The sequence below is a fragment of the Tubulanus polymorphus genome, chromosome 3 (assembly GCF_964204645.1).
Source record: "Tubulanus polymorphus chromosome 3, tnTubPoly1.2, whole genome shotgun sequence".
NCBI classification, from domain to species: Eukaryota; Metazoa; Nemertea; class Palaeonemertea; order Tubulaniformes; family Tubulanidae; genus Tubulanus; species Tubulanus polymorphus.
The window spans coordinates 5,261,025-5,274,296 of record NC_134027.1 but is presented as its reverse complement, the minus strand read 5'-3'; the positions used below and the strand labels follow the sequence as shown (position 1 = coordinate 5,274,296).

The window sequence follows — 13,272 nt, the reverse complement described above, 5'->3', positions numbered from 1 at the left end:
AACACGGAATGACACCCACATGTGTCATGATGCCAAAAACGGTCAAGTCTATTCAATTGCAATACAATTATCATTTCAAGGTCGGATGCAAAATTGAACACGACGCAACAAAGGAACCAGAAATGATTGACGTAAAAACGTTTTATGGTTTCTGCTCAGAATGCTATAGGGCTTATGATTCCGCGAATTACAAAACGAAGACGAAACTCTCCCCATGTTTATCAATTCATATCTGATAGAAGCTTAACATGAATTTGCTTAGCTGGTTTAAAATAACTGGCTTACGTATGCATTGAAAATTATAAGATTCGCTATTAAAAGAGATCAAAATATTTTTAGCTTTTGACTTTTTCGAAACAATATATCTATATGTATACCCTTGGAGTAATCATTTGACTACTAAAAGATCTATCCAACGTTTCTTTCTCGCCCTAAGCGGCGTTTTATATAACATAATTAGCAATTAATTATTTGATACCAGAGAGATATCAACAAAATAAAGTTGATTTTTACTTTGCTGAACTTATATAGAACTATAGAACCTGAAAACATCTATCAGCCAAAAGATTTCCGACGCAATTTTCCATTGCAACAGTTTGGCCCTAGTTTACTCACAGAGCATTAACCTTAGCAAGACGGTTTCAAATTTAACACTTTACTAAGTATACATAGTTAAATTTATTCAATGTGAAAATAGAAATTTAGTTGAAATTTGTCAGAGCCTACCTCATAGAATACTCCCGAGCCAACACCCAAACGGAACGGACAAAGGCTTCAGTGAAACGCGAAATGCTCCGCGGCAGCTGGTCTGGCCTATACAACAACGTAATACACGTAAGTATATACAAGATGACCTACGGCTACTAAAGGGAACAGCTCGCAATCAACTGAATATGGGGGCGTATCGAAATGATCTAAATCGACACCAACCTAACTCGATCCCGCGGACCAGAATACCTTACTGCTATATACCACCCCTATAAATAACACACACATGTATTCATACATATTCAGTCTAAAGTAGTTTTTTTTCTACTTTTAAGAATCAAGAATTATAGCGACTAACAACAGTAACTTGTATTTCACTTTCGTCAGATATTGCGAATGTTCAGAATGGAAAGTCGCGAATGTAAGGTTATCTATTGATGGATGGTTTATTCATATAAAAAATATTTATTTCAGTATAGAAATTGGTTTACAGCACTTTTTGCCCGTGTGACATTTTAAACATGATTTTATTAAAGGCAGATCTAGAATTGTTACGTTTCAGTTATTTCGACTAAATACGCTACAACAAATGGAGAAACGACCGTGAGACAAATCGAGGTGATGAACAATATCCGTGTAGGATGAATATGCGAGAGAAATCCCACAATAAATCAGCCAAAAGATGAAGAAAGTTCATAGCAAAAGAGTACACATTGTTAGCAACGTTTGTTACTCATATAATGGCTAATAGTTTTATGCCCATTCTGTGGGATTTCTCTTGTAGACCGCGAGACATATCTCCGCGAGTAGCGTGGTGTGTGACGTCATATCCTATAGAACTTGCTCGGTACTTTCTACTTGGAAACGAGTTGCCAAACAAAAAGAAACCAAGTGTATAGAATTGTATCCGCTTTTTTATTTCCTGGATAAACTTTGAATTCATTTAAATGGACATATAAACAATACAAAATACAAAATGAACAATTACAATTTAATTTTATTGAAAATTGTTTGGCAGTTGACACATGAAAACACACTTATCACACCTTTACGTAATATGATAAAACATTTTTTCACTATATACGTTATTTTCATTGAATCTTGTACAATAAAACGTATCGTGTGTTTTTCTTTGAACCAAGTTAGCTGTACCCAGGGTACGTACATGATGGAAAAAATACAATACTAACATGATAATAATGATGGTAACAAAAATTGTAATAACAATGGTGATAATAATGGTAATGATGATGATAATAATAATCGTAATAATGATATCAACATGAATATGTTGATAAATATAATGATATTTTCTCAGATCAACGAGCGTTACCATCGTTAGTGATTTTCAAAATTTCGAAAATCAGAATACCCTCGCTGCGTTTAACATTTAGATTGCAAAGTGATTGCACGTCTTCCGGATTGTGGGCACTTACAAATATTTCGCCATCGTCCGAACCTAGGAGTGAAATAGAAATCAACAACAGGAAAATAGTATCACAATCTACACGGAGTTCCATCAAAATCGGGCGTTCTTTTCATATGCACCGTTTTTTACCTTCAGCGCATCGCAAGTAGAATTCTCCGCCTATTACATCAGAGTCCATTTTCTTTTCGAAGAAGGTGGTTGGATCATCTTTTCCTTTCTTCTATAAACGAACGGTATCAATTGCTGATGATTATCTTTCAATGCTGTGGTTCATACCTGGTTTTTAGCACAATTTTACAAGAATTTAAGTGGATCATGATTTTGTACGTACCGCAAACCTTAAGTTGGGCTTTCCATCGTCTGGGTAGCAAAGGAATTGTGCTTTGCCGCTGTCTGGATTTCTCGTTGAGAACTGATGCCGCTCAATCAATGAGAAATTGTTTTTTGCAATCGCATAGATTGCCGTATGATACAGTTCAACTAAAAATCGAGACATAATGATTAAATATTGATAGTTCATAATATCATAATACAGGTACAATTGGTTTTATGGATAAGAAATAATGCTTGCACGAGTAGTACATTGTAAATACACGCTCGATGAAAGTTTATATTTAATTGATATGGCCCATTGTATTTTCTTTAATCCTAAAATAGGGATTGACCCTGTTAGCTCGTGTTTGCAACATTTCCTTTGCTCCAAAATATCGCTACTAAATTGTAGGTAAAACGTCGGAAAGTCGTCGTTCTCAGTCATGCACAAAACCAGTATAGATCATAATAATTCAATATGCTTACAAGATTTGTCACCGGCTTTACGTTCCTCTCGATACACTGCCCCACGACGTGGTACTATATATAGCGTCTGTTGTCGCATCTCATGTGTAGTATTGGACAGGTAAATCTTGCTGACAATGGGTACAGATTGAGATTGCAATTGCGTAACGTGTTTCACTGTTATATCTTCACAGGGCGCTATAATACCTAAAAAAATTAATATGTCTATTAATTTTTTGCGCGAAATCCGATTAAAGGACCCCTATCTCTATTATGAAAAAATAAGTCATCGTGAATATCAGGATGATTTTATGGTATCAAACAGGTTTTTCAGTTTTAGGGATGATTCTTGAACTGCCTTTCCACATTTCATGAAATTGTAAACCCCATTTATCTCTTAAGCTAGAAAGTAAACCAAAATGACGCCTATAATTCAAAACTAATTGACCTTCCGATGGATGTTGTATTGAAAACATTCACATTACCAGTTACATAGTTTCATATCTAATAGAAAACCAAAAATAAGTCGTACCCGAATTTCGATGCAATTGGAACTTGATGGTAGTGAAAGGTGGTTGCGAAACTTCCGATTCTTGCCATGTCACCTGGACAAAACAGTACATAACAAAATGATATGTGGCACGTTGTTACTGCACAATATTCAAGCCACTCGAAGTTCGTTCATTGTCCTTGAATGTAGTGATAATTTGATAGATGTTCTAGTGCACCCGCATCACGAGCGGAAATATATAGTTTAAGTACTACCTAGTAAACCGGATGAACTAACGGATTATATTGCCTTTTTTGGTTAAAACCGATAATGAATAGTACAAATAGAAAATAATATTGTTGCGATAAAGCTGTTGACCTTACCAGTTTAATGTCTGTATCCGTCTGCAACTGATTGAATTTTTCCACGACCCCTTTGTTATCAATGTCACAAACATTTTTCTCATTTATCATCAGTAGATAGTCGCCGTCTCTGTAAAAAAAGCACTTGTAGATGTGTTCGATCAATTGCTCTCGATCAATGTTAACCGGAGTTCTGTGTTTCTGACTTTATAGTATAGCTGGGTTTTACAAGACGATTAGAAAACCCAGTTACGGGTTACTACTTTTCTATCTGGCTATAAAATCCGAAATTATCTCTTTGATTCACGATTAATGACGAATTAAGGGAATTCGGGAAAGCTATCTTTATCAGTTGACCCACGTCGTTATCTATGGCCATATGAAGTGCACTAAATTAATCATTTCATGTTAATAGTCAAGATTATTGCTTATAATGATTTACTCACTTTATATCGAGACCTTCTGCTACGGAATTTTTGGAAACCGCTTCAAATGTATGGAAAAACTCAAATCCCCTTTTTTGTGTTTTGATCTGGGCACCAAAAAAGCATTCATCGAATATAAAGATAGTATCGATTTGCGTATTAAACTCCGATGCTGTGTCCTGTAAATGAAATATAGTTTGAATATTTGAATAGTGATTTCGGTATCATCATTATTATTAGCTATAGCTCATGTGAATTACGTATACTTACTGCACGTTTGAACGGGATTAATTTCAGCTCTTTTGTCGTCTTCTGCGGCATGGAATGACATCTGCTTGATGAGTTAGAGACAACGGAAATGAGGGCGTCATCAGGTTCAAACGTATGTTTGATCATAACGGCATCTGCCTGACAATCCTCATCGTACTGATGATGATCTCCATTGCTACACTTCCAGTTTGTAGATCCGTTCTGATCCATGATTATGTTGCGAGAGCTAAATCAGTTTATGCGCGAGATTTCAGTTAGCGAACTGTGATAAGCTTCGATTGACGGCTATTGATATATATGTCAATTAGCCAAAGCCCGCATGCGTCAAATATGCGTCCCATTGGCCAAAAAGGAAGCGATCATTGTTTAGGAGGGAGTGCCATAACTGATGAAGCATGGGTTACAATTCAGTTTCGGGGAAAATCGTTGTTTCGAGTTGTTCACCGTTTACACGAGATATTAGCGCGTGGTTTTTTGCAGATTTTATACAAGTATTGATTTCCCCGTTAATAAATACCCCGTTGATACTTGGGGGTTGTCAATTACCAAAACACGAGTTCCCCATGCGTCAGTGTTACATATCAATTATTCTTCCGTCCACCAACTTTATAGCATTAATGTCTATTCCGCATATTTTTGCATACAGTAGTTATGCATGGACGTTAATACGTTGCAACGAGTGACCACCGAATGAATAGCCTAATCTTTTGGCGCGCACCTGTCATTTCATTATAGTAAACGTTGCATTCTCCCATATAGCGCAGTCTAACGTGGATGAATTTCTAAAATAAAAGTTTATCCGAAAAATATGACTTCAGATATTCCAGGGAAAGAATCGATACCCTTAGTCATTGACTCCATCCAATAATTCCGATACAAATCGAGATTACGGAGGTAAAAATGAAAATCTTGTTGTTGACAAAAATCCAGAGAACACCACAGAAAATACAGGAGGAGAAAAAGATGGAAATATGGGCAGTAAGATAACAACAGAAACAAGTACATTTTATTAGAAGTAATGAATATGATGAATGTATGGTGGCTGATAAGGGCCATAGCGTAAAATTCCTGGTATGTAAATGAGGGCACCAGAACGCCAGAACGCCAGAACGAAAAACAACGCGCCAAAACAAAGAAAATTCCGTTTTGGCGCCCCCGCATAAACAACGAAAAACGTCCAATTTTCTCTGTTCGTTTTGACGCACCAAATCAAAGATTATTTCGTTTTGGCGCGGTTATTTACGTTTTGGCACCCCCGCCAAAACAAGCATTCAACCACAGAAAAATTATTTTTCAATTTGGTGCGTTGATCCTATGTGTAATTTGCATAAATTTGCATATAAAGAATTTTTTTACGTGGTTGAAAGTTCGTTTTGGTGGGGGCGCCAAAATGAAAGTTCATTTTGGCGGGGGCGCCTTTTTATCATTTCTGTTATAATTCATCGCGCCATTTCATAATAAGAACCACGTACGTCGATTGCTGCATTGGCTTAAAAATCAATGGAATTCTCTAACAACAGCTCATTTGACATAGATATCCTTATTGACATTGTCTCGTACTTATGAATAAACGATGCCTTTATATTTCTATATCGTTCGATGAATATTGTATTATCATTCAATCGGGAAGCTTTTTCATAAGTAGTTTAGATGACGGAGTTATCTCAGTAATCAGAGTTACAGTTCACATAGATATAGCACTTCTACATTACAGTCATACAATCGAAGAAAATAACATTAACGTATGCCATATCGCAGAATGAAAAACGGATAGAAATAGAAATTTAGAAATCTATTCGTATCGTATGAACGATTCAGTATATCCAAAACGATTATTTTCCAGGCTGTTACTGAGGCGGTTGATAGTTTTGGTAGTATGTTAGGACCACTCGTAGCCGGAGCACTCAAGTTCAGTTTCAAAGCGAATGGAACATTGTGTGTGTTTCGCTACTTTTCTAATATACATTTTGGTGTATTTCTTTAGGTATGTGGATTTGAATTGCCGTTTCTCGTACTGGGAAGCATTGGCATGCTGTTTTTTATAGTATCTCTCAAAGTCATGCCATCTATGTGTACGTTGATCGTTGATCTAATCGTGTTTGTTTCGGTAGTATAGCTCATTTCCCGTCAAATCACGTTCTAAGCCATAACATGAACTCGATATAGCATCGACTGCAGCATGTTTTATTTTACCCGGATAGTACCATTTCAGCCGATGTAAACAATCACCATATCCACCATTAGAATGTTTTAAACTCATGACGTGTTGTCCTGTCGTTCTTACGACGATGGTGGTCGTGGCACACGGCCTATTTTTCGGATTTACAGAACCAACAGTAGCTGTGTACCTGAAGCGGGTGATTATTGAATTATTCTCATCGAATGAAATTATGGTGGATGTATTTTTTTCCTCGCATTGATCCCTTTTTCTGATGGTCGTTTCTTGTTTGATATTTCGATCCTTAACAACCGGTTCTAAAGCCGGGCGTAGGTCGGTGGGTCGTTGCGAGTCGTAGTGACTCGCAAGCTGTCGTCCGACCTACGCCCGCCTTAAGGTATTTCGAATAATGCCATCTCAATATATTTCAGTACTATCACCTTTCACCAACTATGAATGGTCTTATTTACCTGGTATCAATCTTAATATATATCATCGTTAGTATTCCTGTTGGTTTTCTTATAGATAAGTGGTAAGTAACTAATTACAGAAAATACATTTTCTTTACACAACGTACGTAGAAAAGTAATAAGACGGATTACCATATCTTACACAACTTAATGGGGTTTTTCGACTATTAGAATATTGATGATTTTCTATGTTTAGGATTTGGGAAAGCTGTTTATGGTAATTGGTTTGTGTCTGACAGGATTATCAACGATGCAACTCGGTGAAACACCACTGTTCGGGATAACACCGGGGTTTGTGGATTCCCCTCTTAGCTTCATCGTGATTCGAATCTTAATGGATGATCTCTATCATAGGAATTCGTGGGGGTTATCAGTATGTAACATACTCATGATTATTTACATTTCAGACATTTGATATGGTTGCCTATATAAGGTTTTTCACTAGCTGGTGCTAGTTTGATTTTACAGTTCCAGTGCCTGGCATCATTAAGGCGTATGCAAGGTGCGTACAAACACTCCGTTTCAACATTGAAAGCTCCGGTATCGAATTAATTCACAATCATTTTTCTAATTTGTAGGGAAAAACTTAGATATCCTGATGATATAAACCTCAACGGTTTGATAACATCACTGGTCCTTATGCCTTATGTCGACAATCATAATTACGGCTTTTGGCAGTTGGAAAATCCCGGACAGAAAAGAAACGGTTGATGCGCCAGTTACCGTCTGATCAAAAGGTCCAAAATAATGACGTTGTGGCGTCCAGCGACCTTCAAAAAACGTGACTTCGTTAATCTTGTTTAGGTCTTTCAATCGATGGATGAAATATAAAACAAATGAAGCCTTTGTTTATTGCTATATTTATTTTAAGTGTATAACGGGATAAAATTACACACAATTATATTACATGTATATAAGTAAAAGTATCGCATTAAATTCATTTAATAAAAACATTCTATAAGATATCAACACGTTTGTGCATCTTAAATTGTGAAGTGCCTGTCTACCAATCTATATCCATTGGCAAGTATTCGAACCCGATGGCCATCGCGAGACTGCCTTGTCGCGATGCAGTCGGGTTCGAATCCCAGCTGGGAGGATGCCGATTTACCAAAACTGGACGTTGACAGATTAAAATACACCAGGGAAATTAGGAAAAAACGAGTTTTACAATTTCACTCTAAGTATAAACAACGATACGATTACTAATTCATGTTACATATATATCAATTATTCTTTACGATTTCCGTCCACCCTATTTATAGCATTATCTAAACCGCATGTTTTTACATACAATTATGCATTAACTTTTACGTTGCGACAGGTGGATACCACTGACTGAATACCATAATCTTTGCCGCGCACCTGTCATTTCATAGTAAACTTTGCATTCTCCCATATGGCATATAGCGCAGTCTAACGTGCATTTCCAGAATAAAAGTTTGTGTGAATAATATGACTTCAGATATTCCCAGGAAAGAATCATTACCTTTAGTCACTAACGCTAATAATTCCGATACGAATCGAGATTACGGAAGTAAAATTGAAAATCTTGATGTTGACAAAAATTCAGAGAACACCACAGAAAATACAGCAGGAGAAAAAGATGGAAATACGGGCAGTAAGATAAACACCAGAAACAAGTACATTTTATTAGGAGTAATGAATACGATGAATCTTTTGGAATGGATGTCCTTCTTTGCCCTGGTGCCATTTTATCCGAATGAGGTATTTTCGAATGCCGTTTAATGAACTTGTGGATAACATATTTACGGAGAATTCTTCAATTAATCATATCGATATTGAATTTCACAGGCCATCAAGAGAGGTTTATCGCATGGTACGATTGGCTGGATTATTGCCGTATTTCCAATTTCACAACTATTTTCGTCCTATTTTGCCGGCGTTTATGTGAGTATTTTGAGGCATAATAGTTAGGTTTTATATTTTTAAATCGTAAAATAATTCATGAATATTTTCTTAAAATCTGTTTTAGATGACTCGTGTAGGGGTTAAGTTGATGTTTTGTGGTGGAGCATTTATCAATTCTATATCCGTTGTAGCATTCGGGTATGATATCAGAACCGCTTGCATGTACCAGAGTATTTTTCAATGGAGAATATGATATGATTTTATTTTTTTATTTTTACATCCTTAAATGCAAGGGGCGGGTGGAATCGGGGATGCTCTCCCGAATTTTGATGCTGGACGTATAAGATAGGTCAAACCCCTCTCTTTTTGAAGGTTTGTGATATATTCGCGGTCCAATGTAGTCTTTACATCATTGAGCATAGTTCTACGGATAACTATGGCACTGGGAGTTGGTTTAACCACTGCGACTGGAGCGACCGTGATCGTCACGTTATTTTCTGAACAAATCAACACAGTTGTTGTAAGTTCCCTTTTTTACTATTTCTATTATAATATATTACACCATATTGTGTTAAAAACCACGTACGCCCATTGTTACATTGACTTAAAAATACATGGAATTCTTCTAAAAACAACTCATTTGACATAGATACCCTTATTGACATCGTCCCTTACATCGTCCCTTACTTATGAAAAAAATAATGCTCTCATATTTCTATTTCGTATGATGAATAGATATCGACGGTATCAGATAATTTTTCATTCAACCCGTAAGCCATTTTTAAAATCAGTATTGATGACAAAGTTATTTCAATTATCAGAGTTTAGCACATTACTGTTTACACAGATAGCACTTCTGAATTATAGTTCAAAAGTTGAAGAAAAGAACATTGTTTTCAGGCTATTACTGAGACGGTTATTAGTTTTGGTAGTATGTTAGGACCACTCATAGCCGGAGCACTCTATGATGTAAGTTCAGTTTCAAAACGAATGGAATATTGTGTTTCGCTACTTTTACAATATTCAATTGATATACATTTTGGTGTATTTCTATAGGTATCTGGATTTGAATTGCCGTTTCTCGTACTGGGAAGCATCAGCATGCTGTTTTTTCTAGTATCTCTCATCGTCATGCCATCTATGTGTACGTTGATCGTCGATCTAATCGTGTTTGTTTCGGTAGTATAGCTCATTTCCCGTCAAATCACTTTCTAAGCTGCAACATGAACTCGATGATAGTTTCGACTGCGGCATCTTTCATTTTACCCGAGTAATCACTAAATTGCTCTAATTTTCAGCCGATGTAAAAAAATCACCATATCCACCATTAGAATTTTTTAAACTCATGACGTGTTGTCCTGTCGTTCTTACGACGATGGTGGTCGTGGCCCACGGCCTATTTTTCGGATTTGTAGAACCAACAGTAGCTGTGTACCTGAAGCGGGTAATAATGCGTTATTCTCATCGAATCAAATCATGGTGGATGTATTTTTCTTCACGTTTATTCCTTTTTTTGATCGTCGTAATTAGTTCGATCCACAACTTCTGGTTCTAAGGTATTTCGAATAATGCCATCTCAATATATTTCAGTACTATCACCTTTCACCAACTATGATTGGACTTATTTACCTGGTATCAATTTTAATATACATCATCGTTAGTATTCCTGTTGGTTTACTTATAGATAAAGTGGTAAGTAACTATTTACAGAAAATACATTTTCTTTTCATAGCGTAGAAAGGTAATTAGACGGATTACCATATCTTATACATATTGATGTGGTTTTTAGAATATAAGAATATTGATGATTTTCTATTTTTAGGATTTGGGAAAGCCGTTTATGGTAATTGGTTTGTGTCTGACAGGATTATCAACGATGCAAATCGGTGAAACACCACTGTTCGGGATAACACCGGGGTTTGTGGATTCCCCTCTTAGCTTCATCGTGATTCGAATCTCGATGGATGGCCTCTTTCATAGGAATTCGTTGGACGTTATCAGTATGTAATATGCTTATGTTTATCTACATTTCAGACATCAGATATGGTTGCCTATATTAGGTTTTTCTTTAGTTGGTGCTAGTTTAATATTTGGTACAGTTCCAGTGCCTGGCATCATTAAGGCGTATGCAACGTGCGTACAAATATTCCATTTCAACATTGAAACACTGGTATCGTATCAATTCACACATACTATATCAATTTGTAGGGAAAAACTTAAATATGCCGATGATATAAATCTCAACGGTTTAATAGCGTCGTTGTTCCTTATCGCTGACTCTGCTGGGTAAGAATATATGAAAATTACGAAATCAAACGACTGTCCCATTATTACTGTCAGTAACAATATCATCAATAAATCTACATGTCTTTTTGAATCAAAGCTATTTCAGTCTAAACGTGACTCAAAATCGTCAACATATATGAAACACACCTAGAAGTGGTTCATAAACCAGTTTTTACTTGTTCCAGTTATATAATTGGCCCACTTCTAGGAGGTTATATGACTGATGCCATTGGTTTCCCCTGGTCATGCACTATCGTAGGACTGTCTCTGATATGTTTCGTAAGTATTTGTATCTTCTCGACAAGATTCAAACCTGTTGGTATCTAGTCGTCCGTGTGAAGACAATATTGGGTATACTAGTTCATGGACAAGTAATAAAACCCATCTGGTTTCCATATCGATTCTATATTTGAATATAGCCAATCTTTTATTTGGAATCGGTAATTATGAGAATGTCCTTATTTGCAGGGTCTTTTGTCAACTATCATAATTACGACTTGTGGCGGTTGGAAAATCCCAAACAACAAAGAAACGGTTGATGCGCCAGTACCGTCTGATCAAAAGGCCCAAAATAATGACGCGGTGGCGTCCAGTGACCTTCAAACAACTTGACCTTATAATCTTGTTTAGGTCTTTCATGCGATGGATAAGATATAAAACAAATGACGCCTATGTTTATTGCTATATTTATTTTAAGTTAAAAAGTTTGAATAACGAGATAAAATTACACACAATTATATTACATGTATATAAATAAAAATATCGCATTAAATTGACTTAATAAAAACATTCTACAAGATATCAACATGTATGTGCTTCTTAAATTGTAGTAAAGTGCCTGTGTTTTTAGAGATCACAATAATCGAAACGTAGTTTAACATTGTGTATTTGTTTGTCGATTGAAAATATTGCATCACCTTCATGCACAGCTCGTTGGAGCCTGAGTATGACATATTCGCGGCAGTATTATCTGCCTTTTGCCATTTTTAAGATCATCTGGTTCAACCAATCTATTTCCTCCCTCGGCGAGTATTCGAACCCGAAGCCATCGCAAGACTACCTAGCATCGCGATGCAGTCGGGTTCGAATCCCATGCCGATGTACTACACAAGATTCGTAACTGGACGTTGACAGATTGCAATACACCAAGAAATTTAGAAAATGATGAGTTTTACAATTTCATTCTACGTGTAAACAACGATATGATATCTAATCCATGCATACTTCGCCGGTATTTTAATTAAACAACGGTAAATCATGAACGCAGAGAAATAGTGTTTGTACCTTTGCAAGGTAAAACGACACTAGAATGGTTCAATAACACGAATTAACATTAATACTAAAAAGCTAATCATTATAAAAAAGATTTGATATATATTGATCTAAAAACTGAATTGTCTTTCTCCAAACAGATCACTGAGCGACAACGATATCGATGCGATGAGGGTTTACGAACTGGTCTCCTAAAGCTTAGACGAACATGTGATATATCAGACATTATGATATGTCTATTGGAAAAATTCCCGACGCAAGGAATCGAAGACATGCCTTGATAAACGTTATCATATATTAAATGCAATGGGAAAACTGATCTGATTTAGGGAAATGAAAGTACACGTAGGGATCCACTTTTCACAAAGACTAAGATAAAACTTGAACGACTTTTCGATAGCGATCCACGCCCGTACAAAGGTTGTTATAACTTTAAGGTGCGCCTACCTTCGTTATCACTAGGAGTGATTACTCTAAAATATAATATTATTTTCTATCAACACATACATAACGGTCCTATATGAAAACATTTAAGACAGTACGTAATTAATTTTTGCTGCCAAAGAAGGGCCCTACAACATAAACTCTGACATGAATGAATTGAATTAACGCTTTATTCAACACATGGAGCATGCAGGGGCTTTTTTAATTCCTCACTGGCGGGAACCGAAATAACATCTCCCCGCATGATTAAATCATCTCTGAGGAACCAGACTTTTTCCCTTTCCCAATAGATGCAAAAAATAAGATTAC

General features: G+C 36.3%; 2 protein-coding genes across 2 annotated transcripts; one reads left to right on the top strand and one right to left on the bottom strand.

Annotated features, from left to right (window-relative positions):
• Positions 1 to 1,619: 1,619 nt before the first annotated feature.
• Positions 1,620 to 4,713, bottom strand: LOC141901970 (uncharacterized). The gene is made up of 8 exons (XM_074789582.1): positions 4,462 to 4,713; positions 4,213 to 4,370; positions 3,788 to 3,896; positions 3,447 to 3,519; positions 2,936 to 3,121; positions 2,469 to 2,617; positions 2,267 to 2,357; positions 1,620 to 2,167 (listed from the first exon to the last, which is right to left on the bottom strand). The coding sequence occupies exons 1-8, from the start codon at positions 4,669 to 4,671 to the stop codon at positions 2,028 to 2,030; spliced, it is 1,116 nt and encodes a 371-aa protein (XP_074645683.1). The 5' UTR covers positions 4,672 to 4,713; the 3' UTR covers positions 1,620 to 2,027.
• Positions 4,714 to 8,544: 3,831 nt separating this feature from the next.
• LOC141901225 (MFS-type transporter SLC18B1-like) lies at positions 8,545 to 11,911 on the top strand. The gene is made up of 11 exons (XM_074788335.1): positions 8,545 to 8,817; positions 8,905 to 9,000; positions 9,086 to 9,159; positions 10,079 to 10,140; positions 10,260 to 10,405; positions 10,552 to 10,653; positions 10,784 to 10,878; positions 10,996 to 11,085; positions 11,170 to 11,247; positions 11,433 to 11,526; positions 11,716 to 11,911. The coding sequence occupies exons 1-11, from the start codon at positions 8,545 to 8,547 to the stop codon at positions 11,857 to 11,859; spliced, it is 1,254 nt and encodes a 417-aa protein (XP_074644436.1). The 3' UTR covers positions 11,860 to 11,911.
• The last annotated feature ends 1,361 nt before the right edge of the window (positions 11,912 to 13,272 follow it).

What these genes read in the sequence shown, in the direction of transcription:
- LOC141901225 (XM_074788335.1), top strand. Translation starts at nt 8,545, where the DNA reads ATGACTTCAGATATTCCCAGGAAAGAATCATTACCTTTAGTCACTAAC. An exon ending in TGCCATTTTATCCGAATGAG is followed by an intron (nt 8,818 to 8,904) that starts GTATTTTCGAAT and finishes TGAATTTCACAG; the next exon opens with GCCATCAAGAGAGGTTTATC. An exon ending in CCTATTTTGCCGGCGTTTAT is followed by an intron (nt 9,001 to 9,085) that starts GTGAGTATTTTG and finishes AATCTGTTTTAG; the next exon opens with ATGACTCGTGTAGGGGTTAA.
- LOC141901970 (XM_074789582.1), bottom strand. Translation starts at nt 4,671, where the DNA reads ATGGATCAGAACGGATCTACAAACTGGAAGTGTAGCAATGGAGATCAT. An exon ending in CCAATTGCATCGAAATTCGG is followed by an intron (nt 3,122 to 3,446) that starts GTACGACTTATT and finishes TAATTTTTTTAG; the next exon opens with GTATTATAGCGCCCTGTGAA. An exon ending in TAAAGCCGGTGACAAATCTT is followed by an intron (nt 2,618 to 2,935) that starts GTAAGCATATTG and finishes CTCGATTTTTAG; the next exon opens with TTGAACTGTATCATACGGCA.